Source organism: Pinus tabuliformis, chromosome X (genome assembly GCF_031772625.1).
Source record: "Pinus tabuliformis cultivar Carrire ecotype Pingquan chromosome X, CPIR1, whole genome shotgun sequence".
Taxonomy (NCBI): Eukaryota; Viridiplantae; Streptophyta; class Pinopsida; order Pinales; family Pinaceae; genus Pinus; species Pinus tabuliformis.
In genome coordinates this window covers 1,331,947,493-1,331,968,862 of record NC_142308.1, presented here as the reverse complement: position 1 = coordinate 1,331,968,862, position 21,370 = coordinate 1,331,947,493, and the positions used below count along the sequence as shown (strand labels likewise).

Sequence of the window (21,370 nt, the reverse complement as noted above, 5' to 3'; positions counted from 1 at the left end):
GGAGCAAGAAGCCATGAGGAGAAACCAGAGGAAAGCCAAGACAGTCAAGCCATTGGATAGAATATCAGAAGTCATAGGAGCTATTAGAGCAGAGCTATCAAAGCAGAGAAGAGGTATTGGAGCGGTATCGGAAGCCATAAGAAAGCCAAGTTAGTGTAAGAGCGGGAGATTGAGGAGGAGCCATATCGGGAGTATCGCATGTAATATATGCCAAACAAGAACTGCAGAGTATCCGAGGAGTTAATAGAGGAGCCATATCAGACCAGAGAAGAGCAGAAAGTCAAGGGAGCTGAGATGATTAGGTTTTGAGTGAGAAGCGAGAGGTTGAGTGTTAGAGGGGGTTTGAGACAGAGGTCAATTTATTGCTGTAATTGAGCCGAGAGGGCAGGACTCGTGTGGACTCTCGTTACTCTGTGTATCCGCGTTCAACAATTAACTGGGTATTTCTTTGTATTCCCATTGAATGGATCGATGGCGATCCAATATTAAGTGAATGAATCGATATATGAATGTCGTGTGTTAAACGGAGTGTGGTAGAAACTGTGGTTTTAACACAGAGTCCATCAAAAGTAAGCAAGATTAAGTTAAGGAGGAAACAGACGGAGAGTGCACAGGATCCGTTGGATCTCATAGATCAATGGTCATCGCATGGTGGAAGAGTGCGGAAGATAATCAGCGAAGAGGTGGTTTCTCAAAACCATAAGTGGTATTTTAGGCAGACAAAAAGCTGTAAGTTGTATTGAAGGGTAGTCACCCGATTCCATTAACCGTTCGACATGTAGCAGCCGAGGAGAGAGAAAAACTGCTTTATCGGGTGGGTATTCTCCATGCTTGTGTCTCACCCGAAATCGTTTTGGATCGTCAGATCAAGTGGATCCAGATCAACGGTCACAAAGTGTCGTGCAATTTGATTGATCGGGAAAAGGCATCAGCCGTTGATCTGATGGAAGGAGATCAACGGTGGAGATTGAGCGGATTGTTGGTGATCAGGCTAAGTGACAACCGTCGGATCGAGCGCCAGATCAAAAGTCACGATTTAATTGCTAATCACAGAGGTGAAGGGCTGATCGGAGATCAGAAAGCACTGCGGAGATGTCTTTGATGTGCGGACTCGACGATTTATGAACGCGGACCCGATAGCTCCATAAAATATACCTTTATGTAATATCGCGTCCGGGTATTGGGAAGTCACGCAAATCATAAGGGTTGTCGCTACCGGACCGCCGATTGCAATTGAGATAATAACGTGGCACGTCGGACCTCCTTGTTGGTACAAGCCTCTCAAATGAAATCCTCTGTAGATAATGATTAAATCTATTGTATAAATATTAAAGAAAAAAGGGTCTCTCTGATATTTTTTAATATGCAACATTTCTTTGTAATTCGGCCTCTCTTTTGAATTTACGTGTCCTATGAGTATTAGAACACTCGAATAGACAGAGGAAGCCATGGATCGGGAAGCCGAAGAATCAAGCGAGCATAGATGGACGAGCGTCGAGGAAGCTAAAGCGACCAGAGGAGGGAAGCCAAAAGGTCGAGTGAGCACAGAGGAAGCGGAAGTTCAAGCGAGCGAAAGGGAAGCCAAAGGTCAGGCTTATCAGTATAAGAAAATAGAGAATTGCCTTTATGAGTAGTTGCTTGGCAGAAAGGAGCAAGTTGTAGGTCCAGCAGGACAGAAAAGGGCTGAAGGTCCAGCAGGACAGGAGGAAGCCGAATGTCCAGTAGGACAGGAGGAAGTCGACAGACGAGCAACTTTGTTGATCGGGCTACCCTGTGAAAGGCTCAAACCAGTGATGAATTAATCAAGTACATAACACAACCTGAAAAACAATTTTGTGAAAAGATAAATAAAGTTTCATTTGATATCGCTTGAAGGGAACAATAGCCAACACCAGTATTGAAGCACATGTAAATGTATTTCTAGGAAGTAAGAGATTGCAATAGCAAGAACAGTGCGCAGTAGTCACGCTGGAAGCATTCAACGTGACAGTGAGAACAGAGGCTTGAAACAGAGAGTTGGTTCGTGTGCAGAGTTTAGTGCAGCTAATAGTAGACTCAATAAAGCTGTGTGGAGACATTATCAGAGATCATGATGGCTATTTGATATCATCATGAGATAACTTTTGCAGACTTTGTGTGGACAGTATGAAGAGTTGTAAAGACTTCTTCATATGAAGACTGGTTGCCATTGATGCTGTAGCATGGAGACTACAGTGAAGTTGCAAACAGATAGAATTCAGTAAAGAAGAGTTTTGGGAGTAGAACATTACTATCAAACATGCCTTGACAAGATTGGGTCGGAGTCCTTGGAGTTGGTGCTCCTATATCCAAGGTTGGTGCCTTGACAGCAGAGGGTTGGAGCCCTTGAGGTTGGTGCCTCAGAACTAGAAGGATTGGTGCCCTGGGAGTTGGTGCTTCTAAGTCCAAGGTTGGTGCTTGGCAATAGATTGGAACCATATATATATATATATATATTGTATCTATTTTATTGCAAATATTATATTAAAAAAAGCATTTATTCTTGTTGTTCATCTTGTGTTCTGAATATAAATGTTTTAACTGGTAAAATAACAGTTGAAAAGAAATACTGATTCACCCCTCACCCCCCTCTCAGTGTTTCCAACAAGAAGATTTACAAGTGGGTATGTGTTTAACCTATTTGGAAGTGTAGTCAGTTGGACGAGTAAGAAACAATCTGTAATGGCACTATCAACTACAGAGGCAGAATACATGGTAGCCACTGATGCAAGCAAGGAAACAATTTGGTTGCAAAAATTGTGTTTAAGTATGGGGTTAGTACAGGGAGCTATAAGGATAGACTGTGACACCCAAAGTGCAATCTTCTTGGCAAAGAACCCTGCATATCATTCAAAGATAGAGCACATTGATATTTTGTATCACTTTGTGAGGGATATGATAGAAGACAAAAAGGTGTTGTTGGTAAAGGTGGACACTTTGAAGAATACTGCAGATGCATTGACAAAATCTGTGAGCTTTCAGAAGTTCTCTTATTGTAGAGAAACAATGGGCGTTGCAGGGTTGGATAAATGACGAAGCTCTCTTGTGGTCCCCCGTGGAAAGAAAACAACAAGTAGGAGAATGTTGGGTTTTGTTATATTCTTTCCCCACGTAGTTAACTGGGGGATTAGAAGGGGGGCGGAGCCCCCCTTCGTTGTGCCGATTGTGTAGCGGGGAGGAGGGGGTGCGGATCTACCTATGGTTTTGTACATGATTTTTCGCACATGGTTTTTGACGCGATGGTTTTCGGTCCATGGTTTTGGACGCGATGGTTTTCGGTCCATGGTATTGGATGCTTTGGCATGTATAAATATGTATTGTAACATTGAAAGGAACATAATGAAAAATCAAGTTGGTAGTCCCAGTTTTGGGATCGAGGGGAAAATCTTTGTGTATATGTGTTTTATGTGTTATGCTCTCGCATTGTTTATTTTCTGTGTTTTAGAATTCGTATGCAGGTAATTTCTGTACGAGGTTAAAACCTACACCCATGGGAAATATTTGCCCTTGAGCCATTCACCCCTCACCAAATTAGCATGGCCTAGCCAAATCAGCATGGCTTTGTTCGGTCAATGTATCATCGCCCATTAGCCAAATTAGCATGACCTCATGGGAGAAAGTCTACCCCTCGGCCATTCACCCCTTGCCAAATCAGCATGGCCTAGCCAAATCAACATGGCGACTTTAGGTGAATGTATCATTCCCCCACTAGTCAAATCAACATGACTTCGTGGGAGAATGCTTGCCCAATACAGCAAAAATATCAACACTCCCTTTTAGCAAGGGAGATATTCTGCATCACACCAAGCTTGTCTATGAAGTATACAAGCTTCGCTCTAGATAGAGGCTTGGTGAGAATGTCTACAATCTGCTCGTCTGTGGATATGTATTGGAGCTTCACTGCTCCCTTCTACACCATGTCTTGGATGAAGTAATATTTGATCTTAATGTGTTTTGACCTATTGTAAAATACTGGATTCTTCGAAAGATTAGCACAACTTTGATTATTACAATGTATCAAGGTTGTCTTTAGCTCCAGATCAAATAGCCTTGTAAGTAGCTTTCGAAGCCACACTGCTTCCTAACTAGCGACACTGGCTGAAATATACTTTGCCTCTGCTATACTGAGTGTGATAGAATTCTACTTCCTACTAAACCAGGATATCATAGTTGATCCCAAACTGAAGCAACACCTCATGGTGCTCTTTTTGTCCTTTGCACTCCTGCCCCAATTCGAATCAATATATCTTGCAGGTACCTTAACGCATGCTTTGTTGCAACCCAATGTAAATGCTTCGAATCAACCATAAACTGGCTCAGGTTGTTCACTGCAAAGCAAATATCACTTGGTGTTAACTAGGTACATCAAGGATCCAATCAACTACTTGTACATCATGGGATCTACCAAATTTGAATTTGAAGTGGAATCACTTAGCTTCTTTAGATTTGTCGTCATAGGTGTAGCCATGGACTCGTAGTCCATCATGTGGAATCTCCTCAAAATCTAAACAATGTACTTCCTTTGTTCAAGGAAGAACTCCGCTGATCTCTGACACAACTCTAATCCCGAGAAATAATGGATCAAGCCAAGATCCTTGATCTTGAACTTTGAGGCCAACTCTCTTTGACACTCAACAATGAGCCTCTCTGTCCCAGTGAGGAACAAATCATCAACATACAACACCAAGATCAAAGGATCACTATCAACAACCATGAAGTAAAGGTCAAGATCCGCATCGCTCTTGGTGAAGCCCAAACTCATCAAGTATCCATTAATCCTGGAATACCATGCCCTGGGTGATCTTTCATTTGGACAACCTTTGACATCAATAACAACCATTTTCAACATGCTAATGGCCTATAATGGTCAAAGACGAAGAACAATAGCGATTTGTTGCCCAAGGTCCCTCTCTTTTATCCATTTGGTAGCTCGACTTGGCCCATGATGAATTTGACTTTGAATAATTCAACCTGGTCTTTGAGTTGGTTATTTGATTTTACAATGGCTACCCTATCAATTCTTTCTATACTTCTTTGTCCAAGGTACCTCCAATGGCTAGTTAGACCCTTCTAATGGCTAGTTGACCCTCCAACAGTTAGTTCGATTGACTGTTTTTCTCCGTACTAAAGTTGACAGTTAATAACTCCAAAGTGCACACTGTTGAAATTTGGTAGCATCAGGAGGTACTGTGATGTGCCCTTGGTGCAAGGTATGTGAGAGGAAAACACTCATAGAAGTGATTTTATTAGTGTATGGGCTAAGGCCCATTGTATTCTAATGATTGTGGTATAGAGCCATGGAAAAGTATAAGTACAAGGGTGAGTGATTCATTCTTTTTTAATGATTTATTTAATAACATTTTCCCTCCCTTAAAGATGCTTTGTCCTCAAAGCAGGGTTAATTATTGGTATTGTTGTCAAAATTTTTCTGTTTCCCACGAAGAATCTTCTTCTAGAGGCTTTTTCCATTTAATGAGGTATTCCTTAATAGTTTTGGAATGTAATACCTTCTCTTTGGGAGCAAGAATACATTCAGGTTCTAAAAATATTCTTCCTTCGTCATCAACTTTGGGTATTTCTATTTGAGCTGATTGATTTCGCCCTCGCATTTTTTTAAGACGCAATACATGCAACACATTATGGATCTGATAGTTATCTGATAATTTCAATCCATAAGCCACTTCATTGATTTTTTGGTTATTTGAAAAGATCCGTAAAATTTCGAAGCCAACTTGTTCTTTCCTTATTGCTTCAGAGATAAATGCTTGTAGGGTTGAAGTCTTACGAAGACCCAATTACCTTCTTCGAAGTCTCTTTCTGAATGGTGCAGGTCTGCTTGTTGGTTCATTCGGTTACTGGCTGTTGTTAGATTTTCTTTCAATATTTTAATGATTTTTTGATTTTCCTACAACGAATTCCTCATTGCTTGAACCTTTGAGTCACTTAATGCGAAGTCCTTCCATTTTGGAGGTTCATAGCCATATAAGGCTTAAAAAAGGGTCATTTTAGTTTATGTATGGTAGGTGGAGTTGTACCACCATTTGGCTAGATGTAACCATTGAGGCCATTTATTTTGCTTATCTATTACAAAACAACAAAGATATGTTTCCAAACATTTATTAACTATTTTTATCTGTCCATTTGTTTGCAGGTGATAATCTGAACTCATGTTAAGGGATATTCCAGCCTAGTTACAAAAATCCTTCCGGAAGTTCCCTTCAAATTTTGTGTCTTTATCACTGATGATGACCTTTGGAAGGCCATGTAATTTTTAGATGTTTTTGTAGAGGACTTATGCAATTTGTTTTGTCGAATTTGTTTTCTTTACTGCCATGAAATGTGTGTATTTGGTTAGTCTATCCATCACAACAAATATTTTATCCTTTTTGTCAAACATAGGCAACCATTTGATGAAATCCATTGAGGTTTCCTCCCATTTTTGATTTGGGATATATAAGGGGTGAAGTAATCCCGGGGTTAGGAGAGGACGTTCTCATTTTTATTTCTTTGACAAACATCACATTCAACAACGAATTTTTGAATCTCTTTACTCATTCCCTTCCAATAGAATGATTGACAAGCATTATAGTATGTTTTGAAGAATCCAACATGTCTTGCTGCTGGTGAATTGTGTGTTTCCCTTAGAACCTTCATTTTAAATTTGGAGGATGGGATTAGATAAATTCTACCTTTATACCATAATATATCATTTTTCCATTCAAAGTTTGGATTTTGATCAACATTTTCGATTATAGAACAAGAGTCTGGATCCTTGGCATATTTAGTTCGAATCTTATCTAACCAGTCAGGAACTACTACCAATGTTGTGCATGCTATTATGTCTTCATCTTTTCGTGAGAGTGCGTTAGCGACTACGTTATCTTTTCCCTTTTTATGTAAATTTCCATGTCAAACATGGAGAGTTTCACCATCTATTTTTGTTGTTCTGTTGATAAGGTCTTTTGTTGTAACAAGAATTGAAGACTATTGTGATCTGTACAAATCGAGAACTTGCTTCCCAATAGGTATTGATGCCATTTATTCAATGCATGTATGATGGCAACCATTTCTTTATGATAAGTAGACTTCAAGCTTTCCCTTTTGTTGAGCTTTTGACTTTCAAAAGCTATTGGGTGGTTGTCCTGCATTAATACTACTCCAATCCCAAACCCTGAAGCATCACATTCTACCACAAAGGGCTTGGAGAAATTTGGGGTTGCTAGTGCTAGAGTAGATGACATTACTCTCTTTAATGTCTCAAAACACTCTTCTGCTTTGCTATCCCATTGCAAGCCATTCTTCTTTAACAAGTTTGTCATGGGTGCAGTGAAGTGCGCATAGTTTTTGATAAACCTTCTATAATATCCTGTTAATCCTAGAAACCCTCTTAGTTTCGATATATTTCTTGGTTTTGGCCACTCTTTGATTGCCTTGATTTTATTGGGGTCTACCTTGATTCCTTCCTTAGATATGATGTTGTTAAAATTCGCTCGCAAACTAGAATTTCTGATCATGATAATTACTTGTGACTGATATATATGCTTCCATTTAGCATTTACTTCATTTAATTATGTCATCAAGCAATTATACATTCAAGAATATAAAGAAAATAGATATCACAAGAGACAAGAGACACTAGAGATTAGGCCAGCGGCTAGGGAAAAACCCACAAGGGGAAATCCAACAATATTTTCCTTATATAATCTTTGTCAACAAGAGAAATCCAAGTCATATCTAACCTGACCAATTTTCCAAGTACCAAGTCATCCCTCCATTTATAGCGCAAATTTTGCCATAACTCTGTCCACAAGATAACAAGTCTAGTTACAAGATGCCACATGTCTGTCTTTAGATGCCACGTCCCATAGAGATAGAAGCTCACATAAACACAAAAGAAATGGTGTCTTAGGTAGCTCGTATTCCATAGAAGAAACAATGCTTTAGAAAGCTTACATATTACACTGCCATAGAAAACTCGTATTCACCAGAGTATAGTGCCACAAAAAACTCGGATGTATGCTTCAAAAAAATCTCCCATTTGTGGCTCAGAGAACTCTCATGTATGCCTAAGGAAATCTCACACTTATGCTTCAGAAAAGATCATGCGAAGTTTATCTTTGATGGAGATGAATTATTATAGTTGTTTGTCCATGCGAAGGGGCATGTCTCTTGAGCAGGCCGACTTGATCGTTGGAGGGTCGAATTGGTCAACTTGGAGACACAAAAACATAATTTAAAAATTTCAATTTTTTCTTTCATTTAAATGTCCAAATGGGACATGACAAGAAAATTTTCTTTTGACTCTAGCATGAAGAACATGCTTGATAAATTATAATAAATACAACAATGATAGATATACATTATGAAGACCGAACCTAGTTACAATTTCAACACTCCCTCTTAACTAGGGAGGTATTCATAATGACTCATCAGGATATTCTCAAGTTGAAGACTTCTATAAGAAAGGATCTAGATTGATAAGCATCATTGATGATAACATCATCATAACCAACATTGTCAAACTACCAAGGCCTTGACAAATAATCTCTATCTCTCCACTAGATCAGGGCATAATGCTCGGAGGCATTCAATAGGACACCACACAACTGCCTCTCCAAGGTGCGTACTCCACCTAGGTTCACTAGAGTATGTCCTCCATAGGACCATTTCCTACTTGTCACGAGGAAATGTCGGTCCACCAGACTATTCTTAAACCGCATCAATATACTTGACTTAGGGTGTTAATCCTAATCAGCCACGGTACATGACACAAGAATGTTAGTCCAAGATGCTTATCCAATCCACCATTCTCCCTATCTGTGTCCATTTACTTGACTTAGGGTGTTAGTCCTTGTCACATTACATGACACAAGGAGAAAGTAGGTGTCGATCCTCACTCCCTCTCAACTTTGGAGGATTAATCCACAAGCCCAAGCTTGTCTTGGAAGTACTCATACTTCACTTACATCAACTACCTGTTTATCCATGGAGATTTGTTGTAGCTTCTTGGCTCCTATTTGCATCACATCTTGAATCATAATGTGCTTTTGACCTTCCATGAAAAACTAGGTTCTCTGAAAATCTTCATACATTAAAGTATCATGGTCGAATTCAGTACGTCATAAAAAATTCCATCAAACATTTTACGGAGCCAAACTGCTTAACTGCACAAACTTCCATATCTTCTGCCTCCTGCTTCATGCTTTTCCAAGAAACCATAACAAATCCCAAGCAGAAACAATCAGTAGTAGTACTTCTTTCATCATCAACACTACCATCCTAGTAATTGAATTAAATACATCAGAGAACCAATAAGCTTCCATCATTGAAATTCTGGGAGGGTCTTTGATCACATGCTTCCCTTGGCTAAAGAAGTTTTTACGAAGTTTCTACCAAACCTTAAGTCTCAAGTAGTAGTGTATCAATCCAAGATTGTTCATGTCGAGTTCTTCTCTCGACTTCCTTTGAAGGCAACATCTTTTCCTCTGACTCAAGAGTCCTATCTAACGTCAGAAAAACAAATCATTAAAGATCATTCTTGCTATTAATCAATCAAACTCTAGATACAAGGTCTTCTTCAATCATGAGGTGGTCTCAGAATCATTGTGTAACTCTTCCAACTGAGACAAACGTCTTATCATGATCCTCTCCCTCTTATTGGGAGATCTTGCTTGCTTTCATGTTGCCATCTACTGCATGCTATATCTTGACCTTTGAATAAATGCATATTTCAAACTGCTTGCTCCTCTTGTATTCAGGATTGTCCTCTTGCTTTACTATGTTCTTCCAATTCTTTCATCTGTTGTCAAATCCTAGGTAGCTCTTATAATTGACCTGCAAACTTTATTAGGAGGTTATGGAAAAACAAATACAATTAAGCAAAGTACATAGACAAGAGACTATCCAAAGGTAGAGAATAACAATAGCAGTAATCAAAGAGAGAATATATAGAATACTTATCTTTTGACAAAAGTCAACTCCCTCTTACTCTTGAACTTCTTGTATTTATCTTGCAACTTCATTATCCTTATCCTTAGCATCAACATGATGTCATATCCTTCTTGCAAAAGCTAGGGTTTCTTCTTTCAGTGGAAACAAATAGCCCTAGGGTTTTATCCTTAGGGTTTTTCTTATTTGCACCTTAGTTAGGGTTTACAAACCCTAGATGCTTCATTAACCAAAATCTCTAAAAGCTGCCAATTGTCTTTCTTGAGTACGATGCCGTATCACAATTTCTTAAACTATACTCGAGCTTGTCTTCAGATTTGTCTTCAGCGAAACTCGTAATATTATAGGCTTTGTTGACCACTGGACTGGCACCTGAGGATTATCTGAAGACTCCATGCCCAAGGATGTACCAAAGGATGCTTGTACTTGTTGCACTCAAATTGTCAAAGTTCCAGGGAAGTGGAAGTACCAATCTTTCCAACACATTCGGATCACATATCAGCAGTCCATGTGTCATGGTTATCCCATTCTGCAAGTTATGTAATATAAATGATCTTAGTAAAACCTTGAGTTTATGTAACAACGTAGGTAAGCCTATAATTTTTATGACAAATTTCATCCTAAGAGACTTTTTAATCTCCCTGATTACTTGTGTTTCTAAACAGGATTAATCAGAAGAGTTTTTTCCCTCCAGCTTAAACCCCAAAGCTAGGGTGAAATTTATTGTCGAATTATTAGGTGAGTCCTAGTGTTTTTAGTAGAGTCTGATGTAAAAGTGGGTTGGGAATAATTTAAGCTAGTTGGCTTAATTATTTTATTACAAATCACTTGGTTTACTAGATCATATTGTGTTGTAGATGGGTTATGTGTCTTGAGGGTCTAAGCCAAATGTGTATTCCCTCTTTGAGTCTTGTAAATGTAAAATCTTATGTATTAGAGGGTCAGAAAAATATTAAATCCCCTCGTGTAAATTAATTAATTTTTCTGGCAAAATAAAATTAAATCCTAAGCCAAAAAATTAATAAATTAGAGTCAAATTTAAATTGTTTTAGGAAAATAAATTTTCCAAATGGAAAAATTCGTGGGTCATAAAAGAGTCAATTTTTAAAGGTCCTCCACCAAGAGAATATTGTATATTTCAAGAAAATTTGGACCCTTGGACCTTCGTCGTTAAGTCAAAGTCAAATTTTTGAGGAAAATAGCTCAAAATAATTAATTTTGAGCTAATTAAATGGAACTAAATGATAAATTCGAAAATTCCTCAAAAATAAGAAGTTAAGGGCCAAGATTAAAAGATCTTGATGTGTTATCAATGACCAAGATTATTTTGACAAGGATCAAAGAAACTAGCCGTTATTTTTCCATTTGGAGGATTTGAGTCATTTAAGTCTCTAGCATCTTGATCTCTGGCTAGAATATTGCTGCTGAAGCATTTTTGTAAACTATTGTCTCGGGAACTACTTTTGCTGCTATAATAAAATACTTTGGGGTGCAACTCGAGGTGTTCTTGTTCGTTGATCTGAGGTATGCATTGAGTATGGACTTCCTATGTTGTGCTTTATGTGACTATTTTCAGATAATACATAGTGTTTGTAGGTACTCAATCCTTGGTCTCCAAGTTCGCAAACTGTGGGCAAAGAATCATTTTGCTTAGATCCTTAGTTTTTATATGGTGGATTAAATCTTTGCTAAGGCTATAGTGAGCATAAATTTTTTGAAGCATTTTTAGCCATTCTTCAAAGGAAAAATATTATAAAAATTATTTTCTCAAAATTCATTTAAAAACTCTTGTATAATTTGTAAAATAATTTTGTAATTTTAATTGTAAATTCTAACATGGGTTGGGTTTTTTTTAGATTTATTTTGTATATATTTGGGGTTTGGGTGTTGTATTTTTATTTTTTGTAGGTTGGATCAAGGGATCAAGTGAAGGAAGAACTAGATCTAGGCCCTCGAGGGAAGATCTAGTCTCTAGACAATTTTCCAGGGTCATTCACTGAAGATTTTTCTACAAAATTCAGATCCAAAGGAGGATTTTCTTTTTTCAAGACAAGGGTTTCATTTTTTCAAGCCTCTTGGGACCAGATCCAACCCTCCCAGGGCCAACGTTTCCCCTCCTTGGCATGCGTCAGCCTCCAATGCCTTTGCGTCATCTTTTTTAAGCCCTTTAGGGCAGGATGTAGCCTCAAGAGGCCCCAACCTCCCTTTCCTAGCCCAATGTGGGGGATTTAGGACTTTAAAAGGCCTAGCCGTAGGCCCTAAGCCACATGATTGCCCTCCTTTAGCCCAAATGGTTGCCCTTTGGGCAAGTCGTCCTCTTTTTGGCCCTAATTTACCTCATAAACCCCAACATCAAGCCTTTGAGGCTCCTCTTCCTTCAATGTTCTCTTCTTGTGGCCTCCTCTAGCCTTGTTGACCCCCGATCTACCTTTCTAGCCTCCTTATCCCCAAACGCTGGCCTTCCTTGGCTTAGTGTTGGCTCTCCTTGGCCATTTTCTACCCTAGTCTGAGCTAAAACGCTCATCTGAATTTTCTTGACTGAATACTTGGTGGTTTTGCAGATTTTGAAGCTCAAAATTTCTATTTTTCAAGCGGCAACTTAATCCCAAAGTTTCAACAAATTTTGACCAAGGGATCTTTAAGGACTTGGGCCTAGGGTTTGACCTGTAAACCAATGTTGCGAACATCTCGATAACATCCCAATTTTATGGCCAAGTCAATGTTTTCCGATTTTAAAAATATTTTTATGATATTTTAATTTTGCCGTTGTTTGCTGATTTTTAACGATATTTTTCCTGATTTTTACGATTTTTTGGTTTTTCGGACCCTTGCTGATTTTATTCCGATGCCGATGTTCGCAACATTTCTCTAAACCATAGTTTTATCTCTGTTCTATTACAACAATTAAATAAGAGTTAAGCCCTAAAATTACACACTAAATGGTTAAAATTGGTCAAAATTGTTAAATCTTGATTTTCATGAAATTTGGCCTCTTGGGCATCTTTGGATTTGGCTTAGATCTGATTTTCTGTTGGCTGAAATCTTTTGCATAACTGAAAATCCCAGATCTGAAATTTCTGAAGCACATTCGTAATTATGATCAAAATTTTGAAGTTTTCAGTTTCCAGTGATTTTTTGCCATTTTTCGACATTTTGGGCTTTGTCCTAGGCATTGGTCGTTGGCTGATATGTCATTTATTTACTGCTGCAATAAACGTATCAAATTTGAAATTTTTTGAGTCATATCCTCTAAAAGCCCTAAAAATTGATTTTTTCAAGTTCAGCAAGTTTTTACTATTTTTGGGCAATTTGGCTATTGGTGTTGATATCATTTGCTTGCTAACCTATTGGTTAATCTACTGCTGTAACAAATATTTCCAGATCTGAAAATTTACTGAAGAATACATCTTAAGAAGGCTAACATATCCGATTTTTCAGTTAATCAAGAGTTGCCTTCATAAGAAGAAAGGTCTTCACCTGTGTTGAGAAATGTAACTAGTTTTGGTCTTCATAATTGTTGTACTCATTTCAATATGTATCCCACGTAACAAATAAGAAAAGAAGAAAGAAAAGTTATTATTATTAAAACATGGGTTTCATGCTCATTATTGATGGTCTTCTAGGTAAAAGCATGTTCTTTGTGCTTCTAGGGTTTGTTAGGTCTTAGGATTTATAATCATGAGCCAATGGAGTTAACATTATGCTTATAAGACCTTTTTGGACAATTTTTAATTGTGAAAAGAATTATTTTTGAGTCTAGAAAGTCCTAGAATATCCAAGAGTACAAGTAGGCCCTGGGATCATCAAGTCGGCCTAAAGGAGGGAATTCGACCCTTTGAAAAGGCTATAAAAGGAGCAGTTCGGCTTCATTTGGAACACACTCACTCACAAGTTTGATCTACAAGGAGTTCAATTTGTAGTTGGGAAGGGCAAACGAAGGAGAGGGAAGGTCTAGACAAAGTTGGGAGGACGAGATTTCTTATTTTTGGGCTCTATCTCTCACAAGTGCGAAATTCTTGGGTTTCTGGGTTGCAAAAAAGGCCAAAGTTGCAGGCCTGAGTTGCAGTAGGACAAAGTGCAGAATTTGGTAGTTGGAAGAGGGAAAACCCTTATCTTGACCTCGTTGACATTGGGAGAGTTGTCTCTCTAAGTAGGTCTCAGGAGGAGGCTATATTAGGGTTTCCAAGAAGCTGCTAGGGTGAAGTTCCTGGGTCGAAGTTGCAGGTCGAGTTGTAGTGCTGTAGTTGGTAGGTTGAAGTTGCAAAGTGTAGCAGTTTGTGTTGGCATTATGATGTATGTGTTGTACTTGATGGCAACCCACTTGTAGCAGAACAACTCACTTGTATATGGGAACGAGATGAATCTATGTAACTAGATGAATCTACAGGAGAGATATCAGATGTAACAGAATGCATGGCAATTGTGTTTACAGACGTGACAAAATGCAGGGCAGTTCAAAGGAATCATTTCAAAAGTAATATGGAAAATTACAGTGTAATAGGTATATTCAGAGGTCACAGGGCATTGGTATAGAAGAACAGGTTGATGGAACTAAGGTCTACTGATCAGAATAAAGAAGGTAAAGGAAAAGGTTGATGTAAAGCAGTTTAAGAAGTATACATAGGTCCACTTAGTCAAAACAATGTATACACGCTGGTCCACAAAACAAAAAACGCGTATACATATACACGCACTTTCACAGAAGGAAAAGCGCGTATGGGATGGAAAATCAAGGTATTGGCTCGAGGTATATGGCCCAAGGTATTGGTCCTAAGTGGTTTTGGTCCAAGGTATTGAGAAAGGCCTAAAACTATATAAGGAGGAGAAGATCATTAGGCCAGGTGTGCAAGTAATGAATATCTGATGAAGAGTGAGATCAAAAGCAAATATGCATGTTATGGGTTTATGGTGCTTTGCTTGATCTGAACTAAGGATGAACCTTAGCAGTTGATGGGGATGAGATCTAATGATGGATCAGGATCATGAGACCTAAAATGAATTATTATTATATGGTTTGATCATGGATAGTCTAGATCTGAATGCTAACACATGATTTACACTATAAATGTTCTGATCTAGGTATGTCTGAAGTCCGGAGGTGCAGCAAAGTTATGAAGTAAGTATTTGCATATCTGTACGCTGGTTTGCTTTGGTGAAGGTGCGTATACACGCTGGTTCGACTCTTCCAAGTAGCGTATGCAAAAGAAAAGCTTGATGTTCAAGGATGACTGATCTATCAGATTAGTGCTGTTGTTTTACTGCTGTCTGTCAATGAAGTCTTCTTAGATCTGAATGTAAAACTGAATGAATAAGGAGTTTGATATTAATCCTTATTGATTGTATAAGTGAGAAGAAGTGATCTCTGTTGTTGCCTGTGTAAAGCTCTGTAAGTTGACAATAGATGTTCAATATATTGCTGGTTGGTACAAACTTGATTCAAAAATTTATGTTTGCAGTACCTTTGAAGGTATACGCAGGTTTGATTAATGGAAATAGCGTATACACTTAGTTTGGGTTCAGCCAAGTAGCGTATATAGTCTGATGCATGGTTTCTGAGGTTACAGCTGGTTCTGAATGATGATGCAGGTTTTGGGTTCAGCACAGTGTTCTGGTGACAATGATCTGATTCTTTAAGATTAACTGCATGTTGGTTGATGAAGTTTGAGTTTCTAAATTTCTGATGGGTTATGGATGAGTCAAGGTCTTCATATGTCTTGATATGTCCCAGGAGCATCCAGTCTGAAAATTCATGAAACGTGTTCCCTGGTGGAAGAGTGGAGTTTTCTGTAGCTTGGAGTAAACATATTGGCTAGTTGCCAAGCTACAGAAAACTCCACTCTTCCACCAGGGAACACGTTTCATGAATTTTCAGACTGGATGCTCCTGGGACATATCAAGACATATGAAGACCTTGACTCATCCATAACCCATCAGAAATTTAGAAACTCAAACTTCATCAACCAACATGCAGTTAATCTGAAAGAATCAATCATTGTCACCAGAACACTACGCTGAACCAAGAAACCTGCATCATCATTCAGAACCAGCTGTAACCTCAGAAACCATGCATCAGACTATATACGCTACTTGGCTGAACCCAAACTGCGTGTATACGCCAGTGTTTTAAAAAACGACCAGCTTGGAACCGACTCGGTCGAGTTGGTCCGAGCTAGCCTTGGATTTTGTGACCTGGCCATTGAACTGGTTTAGCCGACTGGGTTAATACCGAGCCGGACGAGTTGTTACACAACTCGGCCGGCTCAGTATTAACCCGGATGGACAAGTTGTTACACAACTCGGCTAGCTTAGTATTAACCCGGCCGGTTCGATCGAGTCCTTATCAACCCGGTCGGGTTACGTACAGCGTGAGCGGCTAGTGAACCCAAAAGAAGGATTTTATTTTTTATTTTTTATTTTAATTTTGGGGACTCCCTGGGCTTCCTTGTCTGACTCATGGGCTTCCCTGTCTGACTCTGATCCCTAGTATTGATATGCTATTCATGGTAATGTTAAATTCTTAAAGTAAAAGTGACATTCTCCTTAATCTTCATTTTCATCCTTTTACTTAAATTTTTAACATTACCATGAAATGACTCAGGATGTTTGAGAGTGGTTCCGACCTCATTGGATTTCATATGGAGAAAGTAGAATTTTAGATTTCATTCAAAATCCAACAGACTTATCAGTTTTTCAGGATTTCAGGATTGGGAGATTGCAATGTTTCCATTGAATTTTGTCATGTATTAGGGTATGGAACTCGTATTTAATCAAGAGCACCAATCCCTCTATGTACCTTGATGTTAGTGACATTGGTCGTCGAACTCCTCCGGGAATCGCTCCCAAATCGGGAGCTTTTGAAAATGTCGCTCTCGCTCTCCGTTTTCGCTCTCTCTCCCTGCTTTCGCTCCTGCTCCCAAGTAACACTGAGCCAGATGATGTTGGCAACTCTAGCAGTAGCCAGTAGTACTGGTCACAAACTTTTGTTGCAGAGGCCATTTCTAGCCTCATTGGGTATGTGTTTTTGTTTTGATCTCTATATCATTATCATGTATGTATTAGACAATGCACTGCGTGCCATTTTGATATAACAGATATATTCATGTATTCATGAGCCTACTTTGATCATATGTTGTCTTTTATCTATATTCTAATGCTGTGTGTTTGGAAACATGAATGAAAATCTTTAAAATTATGTGTTTTTATAAAAAATAAATATTTAATGTATTTTTTAAAATGACCGAGTCATTGAAATCGAGTTGGCCGAGTTGATACCGAGTCGGAGTCGGAGTCGACCCTCGGCCGAGTCGGAGTCGGAGTTGGAGTTTTAAAACATTGGCTAGTACAAGAGCTAGGGGGTTGTAGCTCCCTTCCAATAGAAGCTGGAGAAAGAGAGAATGTTGTAACCTTTTGTAGGTAGAAGCCTGCGTATTGGTATGAGTCTGCACTAGTACAAGAATGTAAACAGATTTTCTTATTATTAAAAGAAGACAGAGACGACAGCAGCAGGTGGTTTTCACCCACATTGGGTTTCCACCTTAAATCTTGGTGTTCATGTGTGTTGCTTATGTGATGCTTTATTCTGCTTTCACTGTGTTGTCTAATAAGTTACCGATGTACTGGTTTAAGTTCAACACGATAAATTTTCTAAATCACAAGTTCTGTGGATATACACTGGTTTCTCTAATCACAGTTGCGTGTACACGCTAGTTCACTTCACTGAAGTAGCGTATATAAATCTGTTTGAGAAATAAAGTTATTGATCTGATAATAGTGATTCACCACCGCAAGAACTCCTTAGCAAAATGGTGTGGTAGAAAGGATGAACAGAACAATTCAACAAATGGCTCGAGCTATGCTAGATGAATTTGGAACTGTTGCAACCTTCTGGGGTGAAGCTGCATTAGCTGCCGTGACTATTCTCAACAAAGCAAATTTTTGGGTAAATAGCACTCGAAGTCCACATGAACTTTGGTATGGTAAGGCTCCTACTATAAAATATTTTAAAGTTTTTGAAAGCAAATGTTTTATCAAAAGGATTGATGAAAACTTGGTAAGTTTGAACCCAGAGAAGATGAACAGATTCTTCTTGGTTATTCTTCCAGAAGTAAAGGATATAAATGTTATAATAAAAGACTTGGGAAAATTGTTGAAAGAATTGATGTTGCCGTTGATGAAGCATGCAGAAATCCAAAACAGATAAAATCAACAGAGGATATGACAATGAGGAAGATGGGGATTACTTTCCCACATCAAATCAAAATTATATTGAAGAAGAAACCAATGAAGCACCAGAAGAAGATATAATGGTAGAAGAAAAGACTCTGTCCAGGTATGTTCAGAAAAATCATTTAGAAGCTCAAACTTTAGGAGAAAAGGAGGCTGATGTTGTTAAAATTGGCAACCAGGGCAAAACTTCATGTGGGTCATGTTATTCATGGCTAATAATATTTTTATTAGATTCCTCTCGTCGAGAGGTGTAGGATTGATATAAAGATCATCCAATTCCGATAAGTATTCATGGAGATATGAATTTATTTTGATTATGGAATTATTATCAAGCCGACCTACAACTCATGTAGGCTCAGAAGCCCAACAGTCGCATCTATTCACCCACCAACGTTGTGTATAAATATAAGAGGACTTTTCTTCATTTGGACTCACTCATCTCATCACATCTCTCTCTCTCTACTGCGCAGATATGAGTCTCTTCTCTACTGCGCTGAAATGGGTCTCTCTCTCTCACACATGTGAAGCCGGAAGCTGTTGAATTTGACGCTGCAATTGCAGAAGTAAAGATTAACTTGCGTGGCCTAGAAGATCTCCTCTTTGGAACTGCGTTGTAGGTTCATCTGAACCTCCTTTGAAAGCCGCAACTTTTGGTGGTGGAATGAAGTCAATCCGACTGTCGGTTTGTGAGATATGGTCTGCCCTAGTTTGATAATGAAGCCGCTAATGCTGATGCTACTGATCTAGGATTTGCTACTGCTGATATGAATCAGATTTATTGTACTATTTCTCTCTGCTGAATTATTGAAGATAAAAGAAGATTTGATCAAAGGGTTTCCCCACACATTGTGGGGTTTGTCGCTGGCTAGCCGCCACATCTTGTGTCTCTTGTCTTGGCTTGTTTTCTGTCGATCGTTTAATGTTCTATCTGCACTTTACTTTACGTACATGTGATTGCTAATTAGTGGAATATAATAAGAAAAAGAAGTAAACTGTTATAAGCATAGAACATACCATAACTTAACATGGTATCAGAGCTGAGGTGAAGACAAAGCCCAAGCAAGAGCAAGAGCAATCATTGAAGAGAAGATTGGCAAGGCTATCCTAAAAGAACTATGGGGTCCTCAACACTCTTTCCTGCTGAAGACAAGCTCCGTGAGAAAGCTGACTATCACGGATGGAAGATGTCTATCGATCTAACCCTTGAAGATCAAGGAGTGCTGGACCATGTAAGAGGCAATATTGTTGAGCCTTCATCAAATGCATCTGCTGCTGCCTGGAACAAATGGAAAAAGGGAGAAGTCAAAACAAAGAAGATCATCTGGGACTCTATCGACAAGCGCTTGGTGGCCTACATCTCTGAACTGGACACCTCCAAGGAAATCTACGATAGACTGATGAGTTTATTTAAAGTTAATGATGCAAATCAAGTTTTGTTTCTTAGAAATAAGTTGAGGGAAATCAAGAAGGGTAAAGATGAAAGTATGCAAGCATACTTCTTAAGAATCGCCGAGATCAAGAACGATCTCCTATCTATTGGGGAAACTATTACTGACAGAGAAATGGCACTCACAACTCTTGAAGGATTACCATCTGAATGGTATGTCTTCAGGACTACTCTTCTGAACTCTAATGTAATTCCTGGTTTCGAGGAATTAATGGCTAGATGCATTCAAGAAGAAACAAGGGAAGAAGTGTAAGAAATGCCCATGCCTAAAGGTCCTCCTGTTGCCTTTTTCTTTTCATGCAAAGAAAAGAAATAATTCCGGGACTAAATCAAAAGGAAAGGCTGGACCTAAGGCTAGAAGAAAATGACGATGTTACATTTGCGATAAAGCAAGTCACTATGCAAGGGAGTGCCCTGATAGAAAGGACTCACTCTAGGACGATGATCAAAATCCCTCTGATGGCAATCAAAGGAATGACAAATTCAACTGCAAAGGTAAGAGGAGAGCTGGGAATCAAGGAAGAGGACAAGCATTCAAGAAGGCCAGAAATTCCAGGATGTATTAAATGCACCTGACCTCAAAAAGAACCTAGTGTCCATCTCGGGAACGGAAGACAAAGTCTACAAGGTAACCTTCAGCGATGGCAAGGTATGTATATGGAAAAATAATGTTAAAGATGCCTTTACTCTTGGGTTTAGTGATTCATTATATCAGGTCGATGGAAGTCTGCTAGGTGTCATGTCTTATGACACACCTCTTCAGTCCGAACTTTGGCATTAGAGGTTTTCCCCCCTTCATTATAAAGCTATACTTGGTGTAAGACAAATGGTGATAGGGATGCCCGAATTCTGAATAGAGAATGAAGGTGTATGTCCAGGATGTGCTGAAGGAAAGCTCAAAAGGGGACCATTCCCCTCAAGCCAAAGTAAGACCTCTGATATATTACAATTGGTTCACTCAGGCATACCTGAGGTTGGCATTAAGAGGGAGACTACTACACCACATACTTCTGAGCAGAATGGTGTGGTGGGAAGGAAGAACTACACGATGATGGAAGCTGTCCGGGCCATGCTACATGATCAAAGACTTCTGAAGTTTCTATGGGCTGAAACTACAATCACCGCCGTATATGTACAAAATCGATGCCCTCATCAAGCATTGGGTTCCAAGACTCCTAAAGAAAAGTTCACCGCAAGGTGAACAATTTTCTGACTTTGAGGAGCTCTCAAGAAGCCGACACCAGGGAACTGAAAGAAAAGGATGATGAATCAATGCCTGATGTAGAAGAACCCATGGATCTGATTGATTCTCATCCACATGGGCCTTCCTCTTCTAGGAAGAGGCCTTCATGGCTTAGGGGGATACTTGATGATTCTGAAGGACATGCTGCACCCTGAGGAACCTTCCATCAAATTAAGAAACTTAATAGGTATCAAGGATACCTGACCATCATGAGCACGATCATACAAAATGAGCCTTCGTCATTCTTAGATGCCGTCAAGCATCAAGTATGGAAGGATGCTATGACCGAAGAATATGAGTCTATCATAAAGAATGATGTTTGGGAAGTAGTTCCCAGACCCCAGGACAAGACTGTTGTTACTTCCAAATGGCTTTACAAGATAAAGCATGCAGCAGATGGAAGCACGGAAAAGTATAAGGCTCGTTTTGTTGCTCGAGGTTTCTCCCAAAAGGAAGGTATAGACTATGATGAGATATTTGCACCTGTC

At 39.0% G+C, this 21,370-nt stretch overlaps 2 protein-coding genes across 2 annotated transcripts in view; both read left to right on the top strand.

Annotated features, from left to right (window-relative positions):
• NLP1 (nitrilase-like protein 1) overlaps positions 1–21,370 on the top strand; it is a 220,310-nt gene that overhangs the window by 160,601 nt on the left and 38,339 nt on the right. The window lies entirely within an intron of this gene.
• LOC149144999 (uncharacterized) overlaps positions 1,449–21,370 on the top strand; it is a 52,489-nt gene continuing 32,567 nt past the window's right edge. Inside the window, exon 1 of the mRNA XM_089448641.1 lies at positions 1,449–1,587. Within this exon, the coding sequence (XP_089304767.1) occupies positions 1,449–1,587 (139 nt within the window). The remainder of the gene's footprint in view (positions 1,588–21,370) is intronic.